Source organism: Temnothorax longispinosus, chromosome 2 (genome assembly GCF_030848805.1).
Source record: "Temnothorax longispinosus isolate EJ_2023e chromosome 2, Tlon_JGU_v1, whole genome shotgun sequence".
Lineage (NCBI taxonomy): Eukaryota > Metazoa > Arthropoda > Insecta > Hymenoptera > Formicidae > Temnothorax > Temnothorax longispinosus.
Window position 1 is genome coordinate 5,863,685 of NC_092359.1, and position 26,692 is coordinate 5,890,376.

Consider the following 26,692-nt stretch of genomic DNA (forward strand, 5'->3'; position numbering starts at 1 on the left):
AGACTTCCTTCTTATCGGAAACGATATCATTTCCGGACTAAACTGCTTTTCGTCAATAAAAAAGATGGCTTATCGCTGATAAAATGTGAAATTGGTTTAGAAAAATCACAACTTCAATCAGTATATTGAATTTTGCTGTACGGATTTTTAAATGGATTTTAATTACTTCTGATTAAACATTTAATTTCTACAGTTTAAGATTTCAAAATAGTAATTTGATTTATGTATTAATTATTATTATAATTATTATAATATATATATATAAATCCTTCTCATTTTCAGATGAAAATTTCACTTTAAAAAATTACAAAAAAATTAAATTCAATATTGGGAAAATAATGGTAATTACAATTTTGTAATAATTATTTTTTGAACGAATGTTACACGCATTATATCGTATAATCAAGTTTTAATTGAGGATCACGATTTAACGCCGGAAGTCTGCTATACTGAGTGAGAATTAATAATTGTTAAATAACTTGATGATACTTAATGATGGTAAAATATGAAAAGAAATATTACGACTACTCAAGTATATTTTTATATAATGCTTAAATTCTACGATATAATTAATGCGATTATTGACGTTGTCTGCCGCTCCTATTTAGTTTCTTGTATTGTAATAATTGTTATAAATATTATTAAATAACGCGTTATATAATTGTATCGAGAACTTAGTTCAAAAAGCAGCAATAATATTTCTAATTTTATGCAAAGTGCATTTTAAATGTTATGAAACTTCAAATTAATTTGTATTATGCCGATACGTAATTAATTCGTAAAATGCTGACGTTGAAACTTTAATCGAATCTTTACATAAAGTTGATAACGTTTGATCATATTTAAAAAGTTATGATATAAAAGTTTACCGCATGATCTAATAAGTCGTACATACAACTTTTAGTTTGAATATTTATTGACTTACTGTCTTTTTGAAGTGAGTCATCGATATAAGAAAGACTGTATAGCAGCATGGACAATTATATTTCAGACAGATAACCCTCCAGAAAGCATGTATATAGTAAGCAATTAAATTTGGATAATGAACGAATGTTATAAAGAAGTAGATGTCTGTGATTGATTTGTACGCTTGCTAGAGGGTCAATTATAACGTTAAAAAAAGATCTGCAAGAACAACGGCGCATCAATTTCCCGCTTTTATCCTCTAATTAACAATTATGAGAAAGATAGAAAGATTTGTGTAAAGAGCCGTGGCTTACCGTAGGGGTAGTCTTTCTTTTCCAGTTTAGAATCAGATTTATGTACTACTACAGGTGGGGGTGTCGTTGGCGGTGCCGTCGGAATAGATTGCTCTATAGAACAGTCCGGTCCACTCCAACCGGGAAGGCAGTAACACTTGTTAACATTCGTACATACCTACGAAAAAACAGTAATTCTAGATAATGTTATATAATGTTAGATAATATTCGAGATTTAAATCATTAACGTAATTGCTTCTTTGCGTTGCATGTGTCTCGGTGTATCGCGAATAACTTTTATTTTATAAATAATTATTGAATCATCAAAGAAATCTTTAGATATTGTTCCAGTTTCAATCAGATATAATGAAATTTTGAAGATTAAGTTCTACAGATTTGTAATTCAAATATATCCTGAGATTTCAGAATTATTATTTATCACTATCGTTTATTAATAACAATATTGCTTTAGATTATCTGTTACGAAATATACTTACGCCATTTCCCGAGCATTCTTTGTCGTCGTGATTACTGGGACATTTTTCTTGATCGATGTGTGGAAACAAGCTCGTACAAGTTTGATTCACGCAAATCTAGAATGCACGGTTATTAATTCAATATTTTAAGAATCGAGTCAACATTATTTGAAGAGATAAAACTACATATAATAGTTTTCATGAAAGTAAAAAAAATGTGGCATTGTGATAATTACCAAATTATCACCGCAGGATGTGCCATCACGAACCAATCCCATTCCAGGCATATCGGATCCTTCCACCCTTCCAGTCGTGGCTCTTGCAAATCGGAATAATTGGTTTAATATAACCACGTATTGTGTATCAAAAAAATGTATAATATCCGACCCAGTTAAAAAGTAGCAACTCTGACTTGATTGTCAAATACTTACTTGCATTCATATTCCTGATTCCTGATAGAAATTATAGTTCTAGTGTGCAAATCTTTCATTCCATCGATTACTGGTCTCTTGCTTCCTTGTTGACATTGAAGGGATCCACAACGAACGTTTCTAAAAGAAAACATTTTTCATTTTTACTACTAAGTTAATACTACATTTAAACATATAAATTTTTGGGACAATCAAATTGCCTTTTACGTCAATATATTCTAATGAAAATTAAAATAAAAAATTTTCACATTTTTCCACTTTATACGTTTCTTCCTTTTTTTTTTATATTATATATATATATATATATATCTTTTATATTTTCATTTTTTCATTATACAACAAGAGCGATTACTTACTCAGCATCGCATTTGATAAGATGACCGCTGGAGTCGGTACCGCAATGGCCGTTGATGGATCCCTTAGAGTTAAATTGCTCGAAACATTCTTGATCGGCGCCGATTCCACCGTAACCCCACACTTGCTCGCACTGTAGATCCAGAGCAGGACAAACTCCGTTGAAGCAATGGCCAGTGCCACTCGAACATATGTTGCCGTTCTTCTTATAAACATCCGGTGGACATTGGCCGGTGTCGCCGGAACACACTTCCGGTAAATCGCACTCGTTCGTTGATTCGCGGCAGATGACACCGCGAGCACGGAGCTGCAATTTTCAATATTATAATGCAATATTTAAAAAATTTAGGATTCATGTTAAAACGCGAATGCGAAAAATAAGCAAGAGAAAATTATACGCCGGAAATAAAATTATCCGGTCCTTCATAAATGTGCATTCATTACTACTTTTCATACTGCTCTATATATATATACACTCTGAGAACCTATTTCGTTGAATCAACTAAATCCTTGTTTGGATATGAGCAAACAAATTCAAAAATTTGGTTTACATAAAAAATTTGGTTAACATAACAAAAATTTTTTAACATAACTAAATTTTTTGTTACGTGAACCAAATTTTTGTTATATTAACTAAAGAATTTGTTTGCCCATATACAAACAAGGATTTAGTTGATTCAACGAAATGGGTTTCTCAGTGTATATTTTACAATTTACATTTTATGTAAACATTTTACATTTACATTTTATAACTAACTTAATGTTCTTTTGTATTATATAAGCACTTGTGAAAGTCTTTAAAGATGAGTTATGAAAATATATTTCAATATTATGGATCAGAGGATGTGATTCGCTACATCGTATTACTTCCAAGAGATTGCTTGCTAAAGGACGGGAGGATCTACTTTTATCTTACCTTGCAATCGCTACAACAAGGACCGGTCGCGCATTCGGCCTCCGTCGTCAGCTTGCAGGTGATAGGATCGCAACAAGGATCGTACACCTTGCATTCCTCGATCGATCCGCAGTCGCATTGTTCCCCGTCGTCGATTACCCTGTTTCCGCATGATCTCCTAATCTCCAACTATAATCCAAAGCAGATCCAATCGATTATGGAAACGTTAATCGAATTTGCTTCACGTACGGTTTATTTGATTTCCCTGCTAATTCGATCGAAGAGTTAATTATGTGTATGTTTTCGATCTACCTCGTTTGGTTTGTTAAAAAGGCAGTTGCCGTTGCCGTTTTTTAAAGCTTCTATATAGTCAGTTTTACTACATTCTGAAAACTTGTATGGCTGAACGTTTTCTAGGCCGACGATGGATTGAGCCATGATGCATCCGTGCCAATCGCGGCAATTGCAATCGTTCCCTAAAATTGTTAATAAGAAATTTCATCACTCCTCACCACTGCAAACTATTGTCCTGTTTGCCAAATTGATTGACGCATCGAAAATGAGCTGACAAATAATTTCGCAATACTTACTTCCATCGTCGTGGCTCATGCCAATATTGTGACCGATCATGTGAGCCATAGTGCCAGCTAAAAGATGAGGCTCGTAGGTGTTTAGATCGACGCTGATTCCTACGGATCTTTGGCTGCACACGGTTTCGGGTACAGCCACCCCTGATTCTCCACCTGAGAAAGTCTCACCCCTATCGAGAAATATCCAATTTGTTAATCATTTATTTAATAATTTTACTTTACAGTTGCTAACATTAAATTTTTATATCCTCAATTTATTTAGAAAATCAATTACATTAAATCGAGACGAAAGAATAAGATATTAAAGTGTTTGGCATGAAATATCAAAACAATTTGATTGAGAGAAGGGTCAAAAACCAAAAGAGGAACAATGAACTTACGTGAGCAATTGGGTGGTGTCCTGAGCAACTTGATACATTCTCCGCATCGTATAATCGTTAAAGCTTATCAAGGCTTGATCGATGTCGATGCCGTTATCGATTTGCGCTTGGTTGCTGCCCTTCCAAGTTTCGATGTATACGACGGAGACTCTAGTGTTTAATGTACGGAAATACTGCGGAGAAAATTTAATTTAATACATATCCTACTAAAACGTAAATTTACACGAATATTATTTCACAATCGAGCTTACCAAATCTGCGATATTAGCAACTTGGATGGCATCGTGAACAACCTCAGCTCTGGTACTACCGTTTCTTTTGTCAAACTGTGCACAGACACAAAAGTACCATTTGAAGTTACGGATGTATTAAATAACATTAATTAATATCACGAGTATTAAATTGCATTTTTTATTTAAAATCTAAAAGTACAAATGGTCTAATTGTAAGAACAAAGATAATAATAAAAAAAACTAACATTTATTTTATAATTCTCTACCGTTATAAGTGCAGATTGGAAATCAAATAAATTGTACAATTAAATAATCCATTGTTTAAAAGATTATCTTACAATTTTCTATTTAAGTTACATTTTGTTTCATTGATATATTTTATATCGTTTTATCTGTATAATTCTGTCATTTTAATTAACTTACGCTTGAAGAGGTATAATAATAACGTACCATAGCCTTATCGATAATGATGGCAGTTTCGATGTATTTGGTTGCTTCACGGACGTCTCTTTTATATCGATCGGAAGTGGTCTCTGATAGCCCGTAGATGTGCTTCTGCCGACGGTTCTTTACACGCCACTCAAGATTTCCCGAGTTAGCGCAGCCTTTGTTAACTTTTGTTCGGGCTTCAAATATAATGTGAGGATGTTTCTGCTAAAAGAGAGGCCTGCATATAGTTTATGTCCTCGCTAGCTGTCTTGCCGCCGTATACCCGTTCCCGACACTCGACATTCCATTTAATTATAGCGCGACCTAAACTTCCGCGAAGTTATGTCTATCTAGCAATAAAATCAAGCTAAATTGGCTAACTCGAATTCAAAGCCTTTGATTCAAATTTAGCCGCATTAGCCGACTATTATTTCGAGACAGTGTGCAAATTGTGCGCGTGGATTAGTGTGTAGATAGAGAAATTGGAGATTCTCCATTCTCCATGGTAATAATTCATTTATAATTGCTCCAATATTTTTTAAACATATGTACGTACGATTATTGTTCCGCCATATTCCTTACAATAATTATCGAGAAGTAATTTAACTGACCGATAAATCGCCGCCGTAGAATGGATGAATGACGAAAGTCTCGTTGCCTAAATGAATGACACCGCTGACACCGTTACACGTGTGAAAAGCAGCGCTAGCTCCCGGATAATCTCTCACAGTGCCGTGATAATAACAATGTTCTATCTCCTGCAAGAGAGATAATAATGCCATTATGAGTTTTATCGCTAAACTTGAATCTTTCCTCTTGATACTTAAGTCGCATGAGTGTTTTAGACTATTCACAATACTGCTTTTATACTACGGTAAATAATGTAACAGTGTATATGCTTGTACATATTTATTATTGACACTTGCCTTTCACGGTACTAAAATAGCTCTGCCATTACCCGATATCTAAAGAGCCACTTTTTTTTTATTTGTCTTGCCCTTTAGCGTCGGGAAAGACCGTAATGAGGGACCTTATATTATAAAAGCAATTTCACCCAACTAAACTTGGTTTTAACAAACCGCAGAGTGAGATAATCAACTATGCAAAACAATTATGTCTTTATGACACAACCGTGAATGTCGGTTTGCGTTATGTAAATACTTGAGCATCATTAAATTGTCGCACGTGAGATTGTATTTCGCTCGAAATATTTTACCTGCTTAGACATTTGTTCCGCATCGCCGGCTAAAAAGTCTTTCTGTATAAGATTTGGAGCTAAAAGTTGCCTGCAACATAACAATGAAGAGCGCATGTAAATTTTTTTAATGGATAATATTTTTTTATTAGATCTTCTTTATAGTTCTCGTCTACTATGCTTACAGTTTTATCACTCTATATTAAGAAAAATATATATATAAAGGTACTTACGTATTTAATTCTAAGTCTAGACGAAATTTGTGATTAAAGGCCTTGATCAGAAGAGACGTCCGGTGAAAATGTCTCCCTGTCTGAAAATATCAATTTTGCATGATTAACATTATTCACTACAAATATTTTAAGGTTAATTTTTTATCTTAAAATCTACATTAATAAATGATTATCTCAAAATCTGTTTCTGTACTGCAAAACTTACTCTCATTCTGCCTCTAGGATTCTGATATCCTCCATCTCCGTAACCTCTTTGAGGAAACTAAATTATAATAAGAATACATAATGTTAACCATTTATCAATTATAATATTAAAGAAGTAATCCAAATAAATTAAATATCTACAATATTAGAAAGTTTAGTATATTATTATTATAAATTTATAACATTTTTATTTATTTTTATTACCTACAATTTCCTTGCATTTTTAGTTATCTATATCTACATATTTTTATTTATTTATTTGATTTTATTGAGTTTAACAAAAATATTCACGTGGTGAAAACTATAGAGGAAAGCAATGTGGGGTGTGAAATTTTACCTTCGGTACGCCGACTTCTCTCGTGGATATCCCCATTTTCTCGTGATGCCGTAGCTGTACCGGATAGATGATCTGATAGTAATGACCACCGATATTTCGTATTAGCTCTTGGTTTTGTCGATATTCGTGTAGTAGTCGTTCGACCTCACCTGAAATCAATTTCCACGTTCAATCGAACGCCCTAATTTCACCCCCTGGTACCCCACTCTTTCATCCATCCCTCTACGATCTCTAATTTTATCTCGAATGGACTTTGGGGCGATTCATTGCGCCATACCGACGAAATTTCACGCTATTGCCATTAACCTGCCTGCCCTCTCAACCATCGGCGCCGAGATTTTAGTCCGTACGACTCAATAATAACGGCAGTAATAAAGTAGTATAAAGTAGATTTTATTGTCCCATTTCTTTTGTATCCACGTATTAGCCCTCTCAATCTTGATTGATTCGGCCTCGATTTCCTTCATAAAAGAGTGACGTTTTCTCTCTCAGCTCTCAAGCCTCACGTATGAAATTGACGATATGTGTATATATTTCTTACAGCATTTCTTATAGCATATAATTAATATTTATTAAATATTATTGCATTTTTAAATTAATAATCTGATGTAATTTAAATTAAAAAATTTCCTTATTTCTCTCATCTGTAGATTTTTCACGAGCAATTTATATTCGGCATTGACATTGGCTCCTAGAATTTATAGTTGAGAAATGGCACTACACCTTGTATATGTTGGAAAATTGTCATTACCGAGATCGGCGATAAATATATCGATCGTTCGAAGCTCCTCTAGGCTAATGCTATTTCCCACGTTTCGCGAATCGTTTTCGCGTCCTTATTTCGAAAAGTTTACGCGCGCGCCAATCGCGAATTGAATTTCTATCTCCACTCTTCAAGCGTCGCACAAACACGCCGAGATTACTCGCCGATTAATTTACTCTTTTCGCCCCGCCCGCCTCCTCCTCCTCCTCCTCCCACCAATTGTTGCCGTTGCCGCAGAAATGTCACGTAAATTGCGATTAATTCGGCCGACGTCACTATGTTTCACATTGCAGTTACATGCGTTGCAGTTGCGGTAACTCGCGGCGGCTTCGATTTTCCGTCAGAATATTCTAATGTCTTTCTTAGACCTCGTGACTCTTGAAATTTTTCGCATAATTGCTTTTTAATCATTAAATTTTACATTCTTGTGCAAGACAGTACTTTAAACTTTAATTTTTAATTAAACTCCTTAATTCTCTGAATCCTAGATTCTTTGTTACTAAGGCACGCCGCGTAATATGTTTCCCGACACTTTCAATCCAGGATTAATTAAATTGCAAATTGAATTCCTGTATAAATAATAGATATATACACAAGTGGTATATATCAAATTAAATTAAATTTCATGTAATGTTGCAGCAGCTATTGCTGTTTACTCGTGTATGCTCAACGCCGCTTTACATCCTAATCCCTAATTAAGCTCCCTAATTCCACGAATCCTGTATTCAACGTTACTGAAATACATTATGTAGAATTTTCTCAGCGTTTAAAACCAGATTAAAATAAATGCGAGCTGGAATAACTTGAAATTTTTCTTTTCCCCGCTCTCAAGACAGATTTCCCATTACACAATCGCCGTAATATCTAGGCCGGGATTCGCGCCGTCGAGCTCTGTCCCGGTGCATTGTCCCCGTCTAAAATGTAATCCAATTTAAGTTTCGCGTTTCCGACCAATCAGCGATGTTGACTTAACAATAAACCGCTCTCGAGGATTTGTCGTATCCTCGAGGATCAAGTTTCTAACGAAAGTGCTGCATTGCGGTCCTTCCATTTTACGGTAGTTTGTTTACGCAAAGCCTTATCCCGCAACCGTCGTAATTGTGCAAAGATTGCGACAGCGAATCTTTGCAAAATTTTCCTATCCCGCAAGATTAGCGAAATTTAATTTATAATTATTTTAACCGTGGCGCGATTCGTTGTGTAAATAATGACGGAAATAAAATTTCATCGTTTTATTAAATCAAGATTAATCTTGCACGAAAAATTTAGATTAAATTGAATAATTTCTAAATATACTCTCACAAAGCTTTGTTCATTGAATCTATATAAATACCTTCATGAATTAGTTGATTATATTTCAAGCTTGCATTGTAAGAATTAGTCAACTAATTAGCACCAGTTACTAATTAGTATTATTAGTTATTATTAGTTATTTAATAATTAGTTACTAATTAGCACTAGTTAAGCATAATAATTTTACCATAAAATATATGTTAACTCACCAGCGGGAGTTTCCTCTTCCTTCCAAAAGGAATCATCTAAAGTGTAGTCTGCTTCTAAAACACAGAATAAAATGTACGATTCAATAAACTATTGAGATTCTATTAGATATACACACCATAACATATATATGTCGATAACGCACTCAAAAACGAACAAATAAAGCACATATAAAATGTAAATAGAAATATAACAGTTATAAATAGCTTTAAACTATAATACTTTTTATAATAATCAGCCAAAGATAATGTCTTAAAGAGATACTGGCGGCAAAAGGATTAACAATGAACCAACGTGGCATGTGTTCGGGCATTTTAGTGGTTCACCTGAGAGTTTTAGACTAGATGAACTTCAGCGAACTTTAGCAAACCCCGAGCAAAGCAGACTCTTTGCTGACCAAACAAGGAATTGAAAATCAAAAGAATAGAGGATCAAAGGATTTAAGACGCTTGGGATTTTGGATATCTCATATTCAAAACATCAAGATCTCAAGAACATCTCAGACGAAAGCTATTCCTTAACTTAGTTTACAGTAATCTTCAATTTAATTTTGAATTTTTAATTAATTTCAAAGATAATTAATGTTTGTGATATAAATAAAATGTTTAAGAAGTACGATATTCTCTTTCAATCAAATTTTTGCTTAGTTTTTATTATAACCGATCTAGAATTCTGCAACGTTTAAAAGCATACAAAATAATCTATTGTTCAATCTGTTTGTGTTGGTTTTAAAAGTATTCTGTTTAAAATTTTAAAATGTTAAATATCACAATAGTGAAAGACTAGCGACGACAAATGTTAAATGTTTCAATATTGAAACATCGTAATGAATCCATTAATTATGTATCAGTTACTCGTCCCATTATAACAGTATGTTTAATGGGATGTTTACCTATCTTGCTCATTCATCTGTTACGCGAGGTTAATACAGAAATTGCTGACCTTTCTACTCGCATACAAACAAAATAATTTTCTTATATTAGCCACAAATATCCGATATTACCTTCTATTTCTGGATATGCCACATCAGCTCAAGCATTTTCATTTATTTATTTAACATAACAACATGTTACATTTTTTTCTCACATGCAAGGATCCGTTTAAATAATCGCGCAATTCATCACGTCTTTGCAATCTGGATTGAGTAAAACGGCAACAAGAAAAAGAATATACGGCAGTATTTGCACTTTTATCCTGCGCAAGGACGAGAATGGATGGCGAAACTTTTTCATCTTCGCGTAAAATTCCTCGCCGCAAAATTCATAAGATGGACGTAACGCCGGATAAAAGGGACGACAGTTTGCGCTGGCCTACTTCCGGTACCAGAGTACAAAAAAATCAGCCGAGGGCGAAGTCGGCCTCGAATAGATCGGAGTCAATGACGCGACGATGCTGCAACGGCGTTTCTTACCCTCTGAAGCCCTTCGGGCTTTTCTAGGCGAAACCGGTACATTGCCCTTCGCGGCTCAGTGACTGAAATCTTTTCAATCATCGTTGACGCAAATATTTATCGTTAAAAACGGATTTCTCTAAATAGTTTACGTCACTTGCCTACAATTTGATGTTTTTTTTTTAATTTAATATTTTATATTAAAATCTCTGAAATCGAAGCAACAAAGTTTGAATTGGATAAGATTGAGGTTGAGAAGAGCGTCAAAGATGAAGGAAGTTCGATTGCCTGACGAGTTTGATAATTAAGTTATTTAGAACTCGAAGGGTTCTGACATCGCCTAAGTCCGAAGGCATCATTTACGAAGGAACAGATGCATCTAAAGATATGAACTTGCGCAAGATTTGGATAGATTCGATTCAATTATTACATTTTAATTATATAATTATCTGGAATTGAATATTTGAAAGTTTGAAAAATAAAAATCTTTGAAAAAAAATATTTTGCATAATATTTGAGAAGAAAGATAAGCGCGTGAGAAAGCTAAAGTGTCCCTAAGGAAGCCTTGACTAGGTTCAAGGTAAGCATTATATTCCCACACACGGAGTTGAACAATCGATTTATCTGGAATTCAAAGAAGAGCTGGACTTCAAGGGAGAAATCTTGAATCCACCAAGTCAGAAGCATGCTCGGGAAACAAGTACAAAGGATGCATGAGAATCCTGATTATATGACTAAATTGCAACTAATGTCGTTGTACGAAGAATTTAATAATCCAGCTATTTAGAATAATATAATTGAGAGAGAGAAAGAGAGAGAGAGAGAGAGAGAGAGAGAGAGAGAGAGAGAGAGATAAGCTTCAAACAAATTTTTATGAAGGACTGAAGTTTCGAAATATATGAGGAGGGAGATAAGTAGAAAAGATAGATGATTTCCAAGGAAGGTTTGCCTAGGTTTCGAGGCACCAAACTGTCGCATACGAGACTGAACAATCGGTTTATCTAGTACCCGAAGAATCGAGTTCAAAGGAGCCTGAGATCGTCCAAGTTTCAAAGCATGCTGGAGAAGGTGGTGCAAAAGGGCGCACGTGAAAGAGAGAGAGAGAGAGAGAGAGAGAGAGAGAGAGAGAGAGAGAGAGAGTGAGTGAGAGAAAGAGGGAAAGAGGAAGAGAGAGTCCTGGGCAAGGTTCGACTAGGTTCGGTTCGGTGGCATTGCATATCCCGGCACATCTCGCAGGTGCAGGGCGTGGTGCCTTGTCGGCAATATCGATTACAAACCCGGGCGGTTGCGCATTCACGTCGACACGTGGACGTGGACCGGCAGCCAGACTAAATTTGTGTTGCCCTATATTTTAGGTTCCCGCACTCATCTGCCTCTCAAAGATTGATTGCTTTTCCCTCCATCCCTTTCCTTTTACTCTTCCTTCTCATTCTCTCCGTCCTCCTGTCTGTCCCGATCTTTCTCTCTCTCTCCTTCTCCCTCCCACCCTCATTCGCTCGCTGTGCCTAACGGCACTGTACCGGAAGTTACGACCCTACACCCAGATTAAGATCCTAGGGTTCAAGCGAAGGGTCAAAGATGAAATTCGCAGGAGAAGGTTAATGAATGTAATGATTCCATCCATCCAGAGTTATAGATGGAAAGATTGGAGAATTTGTCTATTTTTATAAAAATCTAAAGCCCGAAGATGTGCTAAAAATATCTTTAATTTGTTAGAATTTTTTCATAAAGCTGAGATAATTCACATTAATTAATAAATTTTAAAATATTGAATATCTTTGAAATATCTAAATTAAGAACTTAATAAAATTGTTGCAAATACATATGAGAGTGATTATATATACTGTAAGGAATGCTACAGGTTTAAAAAAAACTAAGGTTGCAGAATCAAGAAATTGGAACAAATACGTGTTTCTGAGGTTTTAAAATTTCTTTTGGGACTCGTCGTCGGAAGATAAACTTTCTAGGTTGAAAGCTTACTTTTCTGTTGAATTTATTTCGTACAAAGACTACATTACACTTAGGACTATATTACCGGTGAATGCGCGTCTTGAGCTTAAACTGCCCTTTTATTTTAAGGTTTCTTAACTTTATTGCCACCAGAAAGCGGCAGCTGTCGATTCTTTCGTAACCAAGACTCTTTCCGTTGGTTCATATTGATTTCTTTTCACAGTCGCGTAAACCATTTCCGCGAAAGACTCGTTTCATTTGTAAGGCAGACGTGTCCGCGAATTTAGAATGGTTGTACAATCCTTCATATAGTTTCATGATCCTCAGCCTAAAAGAGCTTAAAGTCCTAAAGACTAAAATGATCTCGGTATCGAGGAGATCGAAGAACCCATAAACTGGAGAAATAATAAATTATATAATCTTAGGTCTTAGGTCGAGAAAATCGAAGACTTTAAGATATATAATATTTATTATATATCTCAAATATATAATTTGTATGTATAATTTTACATACAATTAACATATATTATATACATAACTAAATTTAATTGTGATTTATAATATGTTATGAGCAACTATAATTATTGAATTATTAAATGTCTCAATAATATGACAATAAATCTTATAAGAGATAGTATTTTTTTTTTAAGACGAAGTAGTGATATAATAATTTACACCGATATAAATTTACATCGATATAAAAATAGAAACTGAAATGCTCGACACGATCACACGCAAAATAATTTCCTTCTGAGTTATCGACGACCTTGTCGTCACACTTTACTTGTCCCGAAATCCCCGTGATTACGGCCTTAAATCCACGCGTAATCCTGAATCCGCAGTATCCCTCTCTCTCCAGGCTCAAAGGGTTGCGTCTTCGCTTAATGGAGCCGCGTACGTTCGAGATAAATTGCCAGCGTGGAGAAATCCTTTTCCTGTGCAAACTATTTATCCCGAAGACCGGCATGGAAACGTTTTCCGATGGGATGAGAAGCCGCGTGAAGGGCGAGAGGGCGAGGAGGAGAAGGAGAGGGTGGAGGGTGAGGAAAGTGCTGTGTGAATGGTGGGTTGGTTAAAACACAATCTCAACTTCTTCGCCAATTTCTATTTACTCGTTTTTTGTCTTAATTCTTGAGACTCCTCACAAATCCAAGGACTTCAAGATTTACGAAAATCCAAAGATCCGAGAGAATCTGAGAGATAGAAGATTATTCGACTCTTGAAATAGATTTCGTTTATCAACTTCTTACATGTTGAACTTTTTATATTAATTTTTATATAATTGTGTAATTATGGAATTAAAAAATAAAATTCCGAAATATTTAGAAAAAAAAACAATTTTTACATATTTTTGCAAAAAGATATAGTTAGGAACCCAGATTAATAAAACACTTTAACGCATATTTAATTCATTTTCTAAACTGACAGAAGTGCATTGCGCGATTATGTTAACATACATTAACGTGAAAAGTGAATTACAGTAAAAGCGCATAAATCCGTGTTTGCAGCATAAACTTCTTCCTGTCGCGCTAATTTCTTTCACTTCGAATTTTGATTTTTGATTTGTCCCGTCAACATCTCGTCGTATGCGAGAAAGATCTAAAATCGAATAAATATGCAATCAGACACGAACGGACATTCGCTTTGAGACCGTCTTTCCTCTCGAAATTTGTCTCTCTTTTCCGTATTTGTCGCAACTGTTTATTTCCTACATTTATGGAAGATTCGCGAATCCCAGGCTGCTGGTTGAACAAATACTAGTGTATACGACATCGGAAATACTGCAATTTCTTTCATCTACGAACGCTTTGACCAATTTAGAGTCGCTCGTAAAGAAAAAGTTTCACCGGATATTATATTTCTTAGTTTACAACATTAAATATCTCAAACAGTTTGTTTAAAAAATCTCGGAGTAACTAAATCGAAATTTACTCTTGTCTAAGAAAGAAATTGATTTTAAGCTCGACAAAGAATACGATTTTTTAATTTTTCGCATATTTTATGATATTTCTTACAAAAATCTGGATATATATATATTTTTTATCCTTTTTTTATATTTTTTTTTATAAATAAACGTTAGTATTTTTAAATAGGTTAGTATTTAATACAATTAAAATAAAATTTTCTACATACTGGAATCCAACATAATAAATTAATAAAAGTCTTCTAACGAATAACGGGTCAATATTCTTATCCCTTCACGTATGATGTTCTGACATGAGATCAGATTCTCCTAGCGGCGCAGGAAACAAAAATGATGCGCCGACGATGCGTAATCCCGGGAATGAAGATAATGATTAACTACACCTAAGTGTCTCATATTTTCCCCTCCGCGCGATGACCTCGGGCGTCCAGGATCACGCATCTCCTCCGCGGGTTATGGCTCCCCTGGCCTGGCTGGGATGAAGGTTTGCGCGCATTCGTTTCAGATTTCAAACGCTTTGCCACTTTGAACATCGGTAAAGCGTAGGAATTCTAAAACAAATACCACACTTTGCGCTCGTCCTGGCCGCTCTTCTCTTCGACATCTCGATCCTCCGTGTCCTCGTGCATATATCAGATACAGCTCAACAGCCGAGTTCTTTGATTGACAAACTTACGATGTAGGATCGTCGTATCTTTCGACCTTGCACCCTTTTGCACATTGAGTTTAACATGTTTCCGAGAATTTTAATATCCATACGAACAAATTTTTTTTTTATAATTCTGGAAAACCTCGAACCCAGACGCAGAGCTAAGGAATTTACAACATACGGATTCTTTCTGTTCTACGCCGTCGGGGACGGTTTGTTTTAAAAGTTTATATATCGTCGTAATCTAATAAAGTAGACATTTCCGCCATCGCAAACCTGCCGCGACGTCATATTTATTTGTTGTCTAACATCCTGTCGCTGCCGTTTGCCGGTTCCCACATTATTCTTGCCTGGTATCGAGATAGAGAATGATGACGGTCATTCCCGAAAAAGGAAAATCGACGAGACTGGCGAGAGGTTGTGGGTGAGTCAGCCGGAAAAGCGGCAGCCAGGTCCGGGCAGAATTTCTCAGGCGTCGAAGACGATTTAAGAGGACATCCGGGAAAAATGACCTGCCACGAGCCCGGCAATTTCGATCCGAGGCGTACGATTCGAGACGTACCAATTCAAAAATTCAGAACTACTATCCGGAATTTAGACGATAGATACTTTTGCTACGGCGGGTGAAAATAGAATAGTAAAATTTATCTTCAACTAATGAAAGGAGCACTTAAATTTCCGTGTATAAAAGAATTCATTCCGTTCGCCTTTCTTGTCTGACTATTAGAACGCTTTCTACTTAAATTGTTCGCGGCAGCTCTTTTCGAAAGTAAATCTTTATGCTTCGCGATATAAAATAGTAAACGAAATCATAATTATTTACCATTTTTGTCACCAGCACTGTTAATAGTTTTTTAATTAGTATTATTGGTTAGTATTTTATACAATTAACGTGAAACGTTTTCCATGCTAAACATTTTCATAAAAGTTAATAGATATATTGAATTGTCTATTCGTATCGCATATTCAATCTGGTATATCGAATTAAAAATGCTATAATCTGATTATTAAGCAGTACGAAAATAACAAGTGAACTCAATACAAATAGAATTGTATAGGGTACATCAGCCAGAAAAGCGGATAGCGAGCTCGAGCAGAATTTTTCAGACATTGATAGCGTCTTACAGAACACGTGGGAAAAATGATCCGGAAGTTTGCTCGCCTTGCTCTATCGTGATATTGTTTGCACACGAGCAACCAATACGACATGACACGTCTCGCCCGAAGAAAGGGTGAATGTAACATAGCTGCGGGACACGAATTGATACCTCGTTCTCCTTGTAGCGCGAACAGCTTTCTCAAATTTTTTAGATCTTTGCACGTTTGAAACGTCAAATTTTAATTCTTTTATATTTGCACGATTTAAATGACCGGACTAGATATGACGCTCGGCACATGTAGGGTGCATTCGGGGAGACGCTATTAACGCTATAAATGCAAACGCTATGAACTTCGAGGAGCCAATAGCGCGATAGCGATAGCGCCAGCAGTTAATAAGCGCCAATAGAATTTCGTGCCTCACCTCGAAAATAATAGCGAAAATAACGCGAGTGATGACGTCACGCTGCCTTTACAGTGACGTCATCATCGTACATCACAGCGCCACAAAGCGTCTCCTCGAACAGTTTTGGACGATAATTGCGCTAATAGCGCGCTCCCCGAATGCACCCCTAATAATGCGATTTCACGAAGCGAGATAAAAAATACCACAAGAACGCACGCACAAAAGGGCACCGTCGTCTCGTATACAGCGCCACGGCGCCCGTTTTTCGTTGCCGCTTTCAGAGATGACGCTAAAATTGGAGATCTCGCCTTTTTACCTTCGCCGCCGTGCGCCGGCGAGGTGACTCGGCCTCTTTTCGCCGAGAAATTTAATTTTACCCCCGCGTTCCGCGCTACCGACTCTCCGCGCGCTACCCTTCCTGAATTTTTATCGCTACGTGACCATCATGCTTTCGATTCGACGTTCTCCGTCGAATCGAATTCGCGCGAAAGACGCGAAATTCAAACGGAATACACGAAATTCGCGAAGCGTGATAAAATTCACTCAGAGCATAGGGTAGGTCATCTCTCCCGGCCGTTTCATTGATAATCGACGATGGGCTGATGCACCCGTCCCATTTTATTCAAGATGTCCGCCGCGCGCTTCCACCGCCCGAAGATGTCCTAGATGTTTCGCTCGAATAAAATAACCGATATACAATTTACGTTTAAAGGCGGGCGGGGGGGGAGGGGGTGGGGAACTGGATCAGATTGACCCACATCATGCATTCCGAGGGTTAGTAAATCCATCGTTCTTCCGTCACTCGATAACCGCGTATAAGGATCCCCTTCCCCCGTCTGTGACTCTCCCGTCCCTCCTTCTCATCCCTCTCGCGTTTCCACCCTTATTACGTCATCACTACCAACGCATACGTCAATGTACACTGCAGGCGCTCTGCAGTCGACTGCCTCGTTATTTCGCGATTTCCTGTTGATCGCCGCCCTACGACATCGCGAGACATCGATCGCCCAGATACATACTGTCGACAACGGACAGAAGGACGTGGCACGCGCGTATATACGTGTGTATACACGAAATCGATCGCCTTTTCGCACTCTCGTGTGTATACACGCTCACGCGTGCGAATGTGACTTTTATCATACCGCTGTTAAAATGCAACGTTGATCGATAAAATCCGAATCGATTTGTAGCTTAGCTGACATATACTAACGCTATTTGCGCGATTTCTGTTAATCCCTCTCCATTTGCCATCGGCAAGGATATAACGGTAGGGTGAAATTTAGGAGACAAATCTTCCTAGATCTCCTGCGGGAGAAACCTTGTTCTTATTTCGACGGAAGTCATTTCGCGAAAATACAGATTGACCCAGACCTACCAAACCACCTTTTATCTACAGGTTCTTTTATCACTTTGAGATTTACCTTTTCTTAAAAAAATGGAAAAGTCTTGCAGCTCTTAAAAATGTCCAGTTTTTAAGAAAATATCGATTCCCGATTAATAAAAGAAAATTTTATAGATAAAAGGTGACTCGTTAGATTTAGACAATTTTTCTAAATCGAGGAAATGACACATTACGTTGATATTATTAATTAAATTTTTATTCGATAAATTTTACATGATCGAAAAAAAATATTAGAGCAAGCTTATTTATTTTAAAAGATGGCGTATTAAATTATACATTACATCGTTGACCGAGAAGCATTAAGGCTATAAAGGAAAACGCAGGCAGGCGAAAATCGTGGATAATGGTATAGTGAAGATGTACTCACTAGGTGAGTGGTTAAACGAGTAGGTATGTAGGCATATGAATGCTTGAATGAATGGGTAACCACTCGTCCAGAGACTACGTCTTTACTGTGCAATCATTCACTATACCAGCTTGTTTTCCGCAAATTGTTTAGCACTTATTAACATTATACTAAACATATGACTATCATTGTTGTACAAAATGACTCTAACAACAAAGAAATGGCCGTTTATTTGATATATCATATGTATACGATCAATTTTTCGAACATAATTTATAATAAATTTGATCTTTGGCTTCTTAAATCTTGCCATCTTAAGCGATAATAAATTCCCCATTAAATCCGTGCGCATTACTTCGATTTTTCGAAGATCCATCGTTCTATTTCGTTGAACTGCAAAATCGGCCGCGAATTCAAGTATTAAAAGCCAATAAATTAGAACTGGCACGCTGCCATTTCAATCTCGTGGGTCCTGTTAGGGGGAAACTCGTCGACGAGCCGTCTTCCCGTCCTACGTCTTTGATTAATTGCAGGATACAGATTGATTGATTTCTTGTACAATGGGTAAACAAAATATTCGTCCGCAACCCTTTCGTTATAGCTATATCATTTTCCGCACTCGGGAGAAATCTTGATAATCTCATTAAATATGGATACGTTTTAACACTACAATTATGAAAAGAATTATTTTCCAAAAATGATTATTAATCGAAAATATTTATTCAGAAATTTTCGCGATTATTATTTTTATGATCAATTTTATTCACACATAATACACTTTTGTAAAGTACTTTGCAAAGTACTGGCGCAAAGAACGTTAAGGGATGATATTGCTTACAAATGACACTTTTCACGGCTACTGATAAATATCATATGTAACGTGCAACCTACTTGTGAATTTTTCATCGAGATGCGTATACCGGAGATAGCTGAGGCTTTGAATATGTTTTACGATTATGGAAATGTCTTGTAAATACAAACACTTTCTTCCCGAAAGTGGTGTCACATTTATGGCTCCTCCAAACAATATCTGATATCGACCTCCCTATAACGAAAATATGATTAAGCGCCATCCTGCTACACAACTTGTGCAGTTTTCGCGTTAAGTGACTTTGTAACTAAAACCCAAACGAAAATTTTTGTGGGAGTAAAGTTTGCTCGAAATTGACTTACAAGTAAAATTGTGTTATTTCTGTTTATAACTTCTAACGTTACTATATTTTTTTCAATTTTGCGTAGTTTAAACACGCCAAGGAAGGCAACTGAAAGGAAACGTTATATTTCAGCATTTCTCTACTTTTCTTTCCGTCATACACGAGAGAACGCTAAAACTGTCATTAAAATATTTATTGGTATTTTATGACAACCTATATATTTTCAAAATTATCTTGTGTAAGAAGCTTATAAATATTTTATGACTGTTATACTGATACAACTCGAGCCTTAGTGATATATTTTCACGGATAAACATAGTTGGCACTGAGCAATAACGGAGCCGGTAACACATTTTGTAGATACAATACAAGTAATTGAATCATTCAATATTAACCGTTGCACAATTATCTTAATGCACAATTCGAAGAAACTGTAATTTTTTTACAATTCTATTTATAAAGACATTAAAGTCAGAAAGTATATGTATTTGTTTCGCCAATAATTAATAAACGAGAAAGACTATATTTTTATATTCGACAACGTTTGGCTAATGTCGTGACAATTCGACCATTGGTTTTGGTCAGTCACATTACCCAGGTAGCAAGCACTCGTCATTTTGACGTCAATTGACGTCGAAAGTCTGTCATTTTGACGTCTTTTGACGTCAATATGACGAGTGCTTGCTACCTGGGTAAAGTCGTTCGAAGATGAACTTCAATTTTCATAAAATTTTATAAAATTGCGGGCTCTTAATACCGCGCGATAATAAATATTTGTATTAAGTATCACGATACACGTACGTGCATCATCATCGCTGTCGTTGTCGTCGCGAAATCGACGGCGCGATAAGCTGCGATGATGCATGTGCAAAGCGTACATTCGCGTGCTCGCGGTTTTACGCAGCGACGAGACGGCAGCGGCGTTCTAACGGTATGCAAAGCGAGCGGACGAGCACGAGCGGGCGCGGAGTAATTCCGCGCGATAACATTATGAATAATGCAGCGGCGGGATTTGAAACCCGACAGAAATGTACGTAACGATTACGCGCATTCCGACGATCGGCGCGGCGTCGCGCGTTTTCCCGCGGCCGTTTTCGGGAAAATCAGCGCGGCGTGCCGCATACGTATACGGTCGTAAGCGCCGGTCGTTCCCGCTGATCTATATTCGCATTTTCCACCGCCGCGCGCCGGCAACTACCAAAACACGCGAATCCGCGTGTACTTATGAGGAACGCGCGGTTAGCAGTTTTTATTCTGTGCGAATTAGCGACATTAATAAAGTACTTCTCTTTTTTGTAAAGTGTAACGAGGCAACAGATTTATCGCAGGTATTATTTTGCGTGCTTATACTGAGTTTCGTGAGAAACTTAACATTGGATAATTTTTTATAAAATTGAACCTATATTTAGGTATATCTCAAGATATAAGTATTATATTATAATAAATTTATATTTGTTTCACAACGTAAAACGATCGTTACTGATGCTTGCGACTTATATTAATTTATATTTTGTTTTATGTTAGTTGTACTTGGACTTGTTATTCGCATTTTATTATTATAAACAAATTATGTGCGTAATGAGAATGGGTGTATCATGCATGATAAAGATGAAGGATTGTCGATCATCGTAACGAGCAAAGGTATGCTACGAAGATGCATGCCTTGATAATAATTAATAAGAAGATCATAGGATATGAGGAACCGTAAAGGAGGAAACGTAATAAGGAACGTATGTAGCTCTTGAAATATGGGAATGTTGATGCTGCCAAAAGATCCGCGAGATTAAGACTTAATGCAAGGACTCGAGGCTATTAAGATTCATGGATCCAAGAAGTAGAGGATGTCAAAATTCAAGTATGCAAGAAATAAAAAATGCAAATTCAAGGGTGTAGGAAGTTGAGAATGTGAAAATTCGAAAATCTAAGAAGTCCAAATCATAAAGATTTCAGAATTTGAAAACTCGAGCATATAAGAATTTAACTTGATAACTTAAAAGGTCGAAGGTTGCACCCTGATAGGGTACTCATCCTGTTCGAGGATGCAGAGAGCTCGCGAGCTCTGCAATGCCCTGGCAACAACGAAGACTTAGTTGGATCGGTTCGTTAAATTTTAAAGTGAAGCTTTCAAGCTCGTAAGCCTTTGAATTTTTGGATTTTAAAATTATTATATTTTAGAATTTAAAAAATCGGATATTATATATATATATATATATATATATATATATATCTTCTATATCTCTTATCTCTCTCTATAATTTATAATCTCTCTATAAATTTTTTTACATTTTAAATTTTATAGCTTTATCGATTATCAAATTCCTTAAATCCTAAATCTTGATAAATTTTAAATTTCGCAAATCTTTGAAGACCCGCAAATTCTGGATTTCCTTCACTAGGTTCATCTAATTTCTAGAGATTAGATTAGGTTATTTGAATCCTAGATTCCCTGGATTCCTCGAATTCCGCGATCTCCTGACCCGTAAACCCGACATTATAGGTTCTTTGACGCTGAAAATGAAATCGCGGTCTTCCATTCGGGAAATCTATAATTCAATGAATCGAAGATCAAAATGACTAGAGATCCAGCTAGAGAACTTGAAATTCTAGTCACTTCTATACAAAGTTTAAAAAGTTATTAATCGAAGAAATGAAAATATTCGAAAACCTGAAATCTTATGGTTTTTATAAATTCAAAAATTAATAGAATATTAGTAAGTGTAAACGTAAAAGTATCAAAGCTAAATATTCTGAAGCCAATGAATTCTTTTCAGAACAGACAGTTCTATCGTATCGGGGGACAAGGACAGCCTTCCTCTTTTTAAGTTATCAAGTTAAATTTTTATATGCTCGATTTTTCGAATTCTGAAATCTTTACGATTTCAGATTAGACAGGCACATATACTGCTTGACATGATTGCACCCAGCTATTCAGGCGTGATTATTCGGTGAATAATTCGCGCTCTAATTAGGAACCAGACCATTATTCTTCCACACTGGAAATCATTCCAGCGAAACTATTACAGTCCACCAAACAGACATGGTTACTCGACATATAGATCAGTTATATAGATCAGTTTGCATTAAATAATTTTCCGGATTAGATTGTCGTTTTATATAGAGCGAAATATTACCGATATTCACATGTAACTACAATTTAAGAAGCTTTAGATCTTCTCATCGGATCTTTAGACACCTTAAATCCACTCTCCCTTCCTTGAATCCCACCTCCTTAGGACTATTAAGCGGACATGGTGGCCAAGCAAGGTGCGCAGGCAGGTGCAATACCTCCCTAACGATCAGCGCTTTACACCCATTCATTCACGCAGCCATTCGTATAGAGGACCGTAGCTTCCACTTAGCCCGATAAGAAAATTCGAATTATTTCACGTTAAATTATTCGCGAAACTTAAGTCACTATCTTTCTCGAAACTGATCGAAATAACCGCTTCTCGGCGGACACGAATGCTTGATAAGGAATTCAGACCGGTTGGATATATGAATTCTCTTTAAAAGATTACGATCCCTCTGCACCCTCTGAAGTATCGGATCGATTACAGTCGGTCCGATTAAGCTCCAGCCATCAATACGCTCAGCTACCAATCCGGACAGGCAAGCAAGCAGACGAGAAAAAAACTTTTAAACTTAAAGATGGACAGGTAAGGCAGGCAGGCGTTACCTCGCTTGGATGTGGTGTCGGCTAAGCTGCTAATAAATCCACGTACGGCAATCACGAGAACAAAGAGTCCACAGTGTAGCCACATCTTTACGTCTTAACAACATTGTTTAATTCCATATTACATGACGCTCGTGAAACACTGCGACGATGGCGGCGGCTGCTGCGATCCCGACGGGCTTTACAGGATTATTCATTACTACGCGCATAATCACCGACGTCTACCACCTCCTCGATCATTAGACGCGGCACGCGGAGCCGAGCGGAACGGAGCGTAGCGGAGCGGATCGGAGCGGATCACGAGCCCGATCCTCCCGACGATAATGCGCTACAGATCGGTGTACCAATCTCGGAGATACGAATAGCGCGCTCGCGCGAGTGGCTGTATGTGCGGCGACGAAAAAAACGACAGAAAAACAGCGGAGTCGGACACGTCGCGCGAGCGGAATGTAGCCGAGCGAAGCGGAGCGGATCTCTCCTTTTCTCTCTTTCTGTCTTTCCTTCTCCTTCTCTCTCTCACTCTTTCTCTCTCTCTCTCTCTTGCTCTCTATCTCTTTCTCTCTGACCGTCTATCTTTCTCTTAGTATCAATCAGTCTCTCTCTTTCTCTCTCTCTTTCTCTTTCTCCTCGTTCTTTCTCGATCTCTCCTCAAATCATCTCCCGGCGGCTTTCTTCGGGGTTTTCGTGCACCGTCGACCGACGACGAGGAGGCCGACCGCGAAGGGAGAGCACACTACTTTCCGGCGGCTTCTTCTTCTCAAACCCGGAGCGGATTGCGGCCCTACTACTCTCGCGCGCGCGCGGCCAGAAGAGAGGAAACTGCCCGGACCGAATCACGCCTCGGCTGCCATCTTCTACCTACGCCGGGAGTCTGGAGTATGAAAATATTCTCCGCTCCCTCTCTCTTCTGGTCCTCCTCCTCGCTGCCGCTCCCGCCAGCCCTCGTTCTTCTCCTCGTCACTCCCTCCACCTGCTCGCTACCAACCCCACACGGCTCGCACGCTCGCTCGTTCGCTCACTCGCTCTAGCACGCCCGTTGCATTAGTAGTCTCTCTTTCTTGCGCACCCCCGCGCAGCGCACCACCAGCAGCTTGGACCACCACCTTCTCTTATCGATTCCTGCGCCATTCCGCCTCCCGTCATTCCTGTCAAATCAATAACGCGCGCCGGCCGCGCCGGCGGCTTCCTCGCTGCCGCCGCGGGGGTAGAAGCGGCATCGAGATGCGAAAACCCCCTTTGGCTGGGGTAGCGCGCAGGGCATGAGAGAGGATGAACCCTGGACCAGGTGGCGGGAGCTGCCATGGAGCATCAACCGCCTGGAGATGGTGATCCTGCCGTTTGGCTGGATTCTGCGGAAGAAGGGTGCCGACATGGTTGTGGAGAAGATGAATGGTGAATAAGGAATAGAGAAAATGAGGGAGGGAAGAGCGGAGCGCGAAACAAGATAAGGCGAGCCGAGGCGAGCAGGGAAATTGGAGTAGAAGTATTTAGAATCAAATATCGGTGGGATATAAAGTTGAAGGAAACGAAGAATTAAAAGGCTCGCTTTGTATTTTGATTTCGCGAATTTTACATTTTGTATAAAGCTTCGTTTTCTTAAACCTTCTTGATTCTGAATACGCGCGTATACGGAAAAGAAGGGGGGCAATGTACAGAAAGAGATAAACTGAAGAAGAAGAGAGAAGAAAATGAAGGATAAAGTAGAGATTTATTGTATATTTTTGTATTTCCTCGAAATCTTTTTAGAACGTTATGCAGGTGACTAAAATTCTATCGCAGCTAGGCAAGTTAGATGAAGTAAAGGAAATGCTAAAAATATCCACAAATTTATTAAGATAAGGGCAAACTAATAATCACAGGAATTAGTCACAGAAATTTCATCCTCGGTGTCATTAATTGTTAGCAGATATTATGAAGAAAATACGTACGCAAACTACTAATTGGCGGTATGATCATTAGCGTCAATCAAACAAGTAAATTGGAAATGAAAGGGAATAAGGGAAGAAGAGGGGATGAGGCTAAATTAGGTGGCCAATAGTCAGCATGGAGCACGAGATATTGGAGATGGTGGATCAGGTGAAGATTGTGGAACGAAGAGCAGAGGAATTATTGAGGTGCAGTGGTAGTGGTGTGTGAGGAGCGTTTGAGATTACTCTGAGTAAGAGGAGATCTGCGGATCTTGCAGCTAACTGAAGCAGCTGGAATGAAAAGAATTAAGGACCTATGAACCGGAGGGTTTCAAAAACTCTTGGAATGCGAGACCCCCTAGATAGGCGAGCGCTAAATAATTTAGGATCTCCGGAACATAGAATTTAAAGAATCCGGATTCTGCAAGTAGTTTGCAACAAATATGAGGCTTAGACTAACCGGGGTACGAGGAATATAAAAGCACGAGCGTCTATATAGGATTCAAGGGAGCTGAAATAATTCATGAGTTACGGTATCCAAGATTCAAGAAAGATCTAGGATCGAGTGAGTCCACATTTGATGATACCATTATTCAAGAAAGTTAGGATCTACACACTGGATTCAGAAAATTTATGGAACTGTGATTTATCTAGAATTTGTTTGAGACCAAAATCTTGCTAATTTTAATTGCAATAATTAGAGTTTGATACTTTCCATCATCTATTAATTCTCGAGCAAGGGAGGTCGGAGTTGCTTCTTCCTGCAGAATTCAATCTAATTGCTGTTTGTGCGACTCGGACTCCTGGTAGATTTATCATCATCAGAATCTTCTTACCTGCTACTCAATCTTATAGCGAATATTGTCTTCGTGAAGTTTTATTTAAAATTTAAACACACCGAAGCTTACACAGCTTGTAAAAACAAGTGCTCTGCCATTTATAACTGACACAGCTGTTTTATATCAACGAACTTATTCGAGAATTCGAGTGTTGCAGTAACTGCCCCTTAAGATGATCATAATTGTGTCTTGTGTCTGATATAAATAATAAACTTAATGAAAATCTCAAAGCTTTTTGACACGTTAATTATTCAGAATTTATCAAAAACATATAAAATCAGAAATTGCAAGCAATACATGATACATGTGATAAGAAGAAAGTATGTATATTAAAGAACTTACCAAAAAATTTACTTTTTTTCGAATTCAAGGAGAATTTTAATAATTAAAATTTTTAAGCTTTTAAGATGTAAGAGATGAATATATTAGACAAGTATGAAGTATTTTACAATTTGTCTAAAAGAAAAAGTAAAATTTCTATAAAATTTGTTTGCATTGTTATTTCTTGACAAAATAACTTGAAACTGTTTTGGCATGTGTCGAAACTTTTTTGTAATAATGAATTTTGATGTGTATGATAGATAGAGATCGGCAACAAGGCACATGAGAGATTCATTCACGTGTCTAAATTTGGGTCACCGCGCGTAGGCTGCACACAGCAGCCGATTCGGCTAACTTTATTTATTTATAACAGACAGCGCGCGTGAGTGAAATAGCATTATGTTTCGCACATTT

At 37.4% G+C, this 26,692-nt stretch overlaps 2 protein-coding genes across 22 annotated transcripts in view; one reads left to right on the plus strand and one right to left on the minus strand.

Annotated features, from left to right (window-relative positions):
• The window catches only part of Mmd (disintegrin and metalloproteinase domain-containing protein mind-meld), a 40,693-nt gene extending 16,641 nt beyond the window's left edge, over positions 1-24,052 (minus strand). For 16 of the 19 annotated variants that reach the window (XM_071771126.1, XM_071771122.1, XM_071771117.1 and 13 more), the window contains exons 1-18: positions 23,215-24,052; positions 9,222-9,275; positions 6,957-7,105; positions 6,621-6,677; positions 6,416-6,495; positions 6,204-6,273; positions 5,599-5,745; positions 5,009-5,212; positions 4,577-4,651; positions 4,326-4,498; positions 3,946-4,115; positions 3,668-3,831; positions 3,377-3,544; positions 2,463-2,767; positions 2,107-2,226; positions 1,912-1,993; positions 1,697-1,792; positions 1,221-1,377 (exon numbers count right to left, since the gene is read on the minus strand). In XM_071771126.1, coding sequence (XP_071627227.1) covers positions 1,221-1,377; positions 1,697-1,792; positions 1,912-1,993; positions 2,107-2,226; positions 2,463-2,767; positions 3,377-3,544; positions 3,668-3,831; positions 3,946-4,115; positions 4,326-4,498; positions 4,577-4,651; positions 5,009-5,212; positions 5,599-5,745; positions 6,204-6,273; positions 6,416-6,495; positions 6,621-6,677; positions 6,957-7,105; positions 9,222-9,275; positions 23,215-23,299 — 2,356 coding nt within the window. In that variant the 5' untranslated portion in view covers positions 23,300-24,052. The remainder of the gene's footprint in view (positions 1-1,220; positions 1,378-1,696; positions 1,793-1,911; positions 1,994-2,106; positions 2,227-2,462; positions 2,768-3,376; positions 3,545-3,667; positions 3,832-3,945; positions 4,116-4,325; positions 4,499-4,576; positions 4,652-5,008; positions 5,213-5,598; positions 5,746-6,203; positions 6,274-6,415; positions 6,496-6,620; positions 6,678-6,956; positions 7,106-9,221; positions 9,276-23,214) is intronic. The other 3 variants (XM_071771125.1, XM_071771116.1, XM_071771123.1) reach the window with 1 other exon arrangement.
• Dila (centrosomal protein dilatory) overlaps positions 1-26,692 on the plus strand; it is a 69,394-nt gene that overhangs the window by 18,730 nt on the left and 23,972 nt on the right. The gene's annotated exons all lie outside the window — the stretch shown is intronic.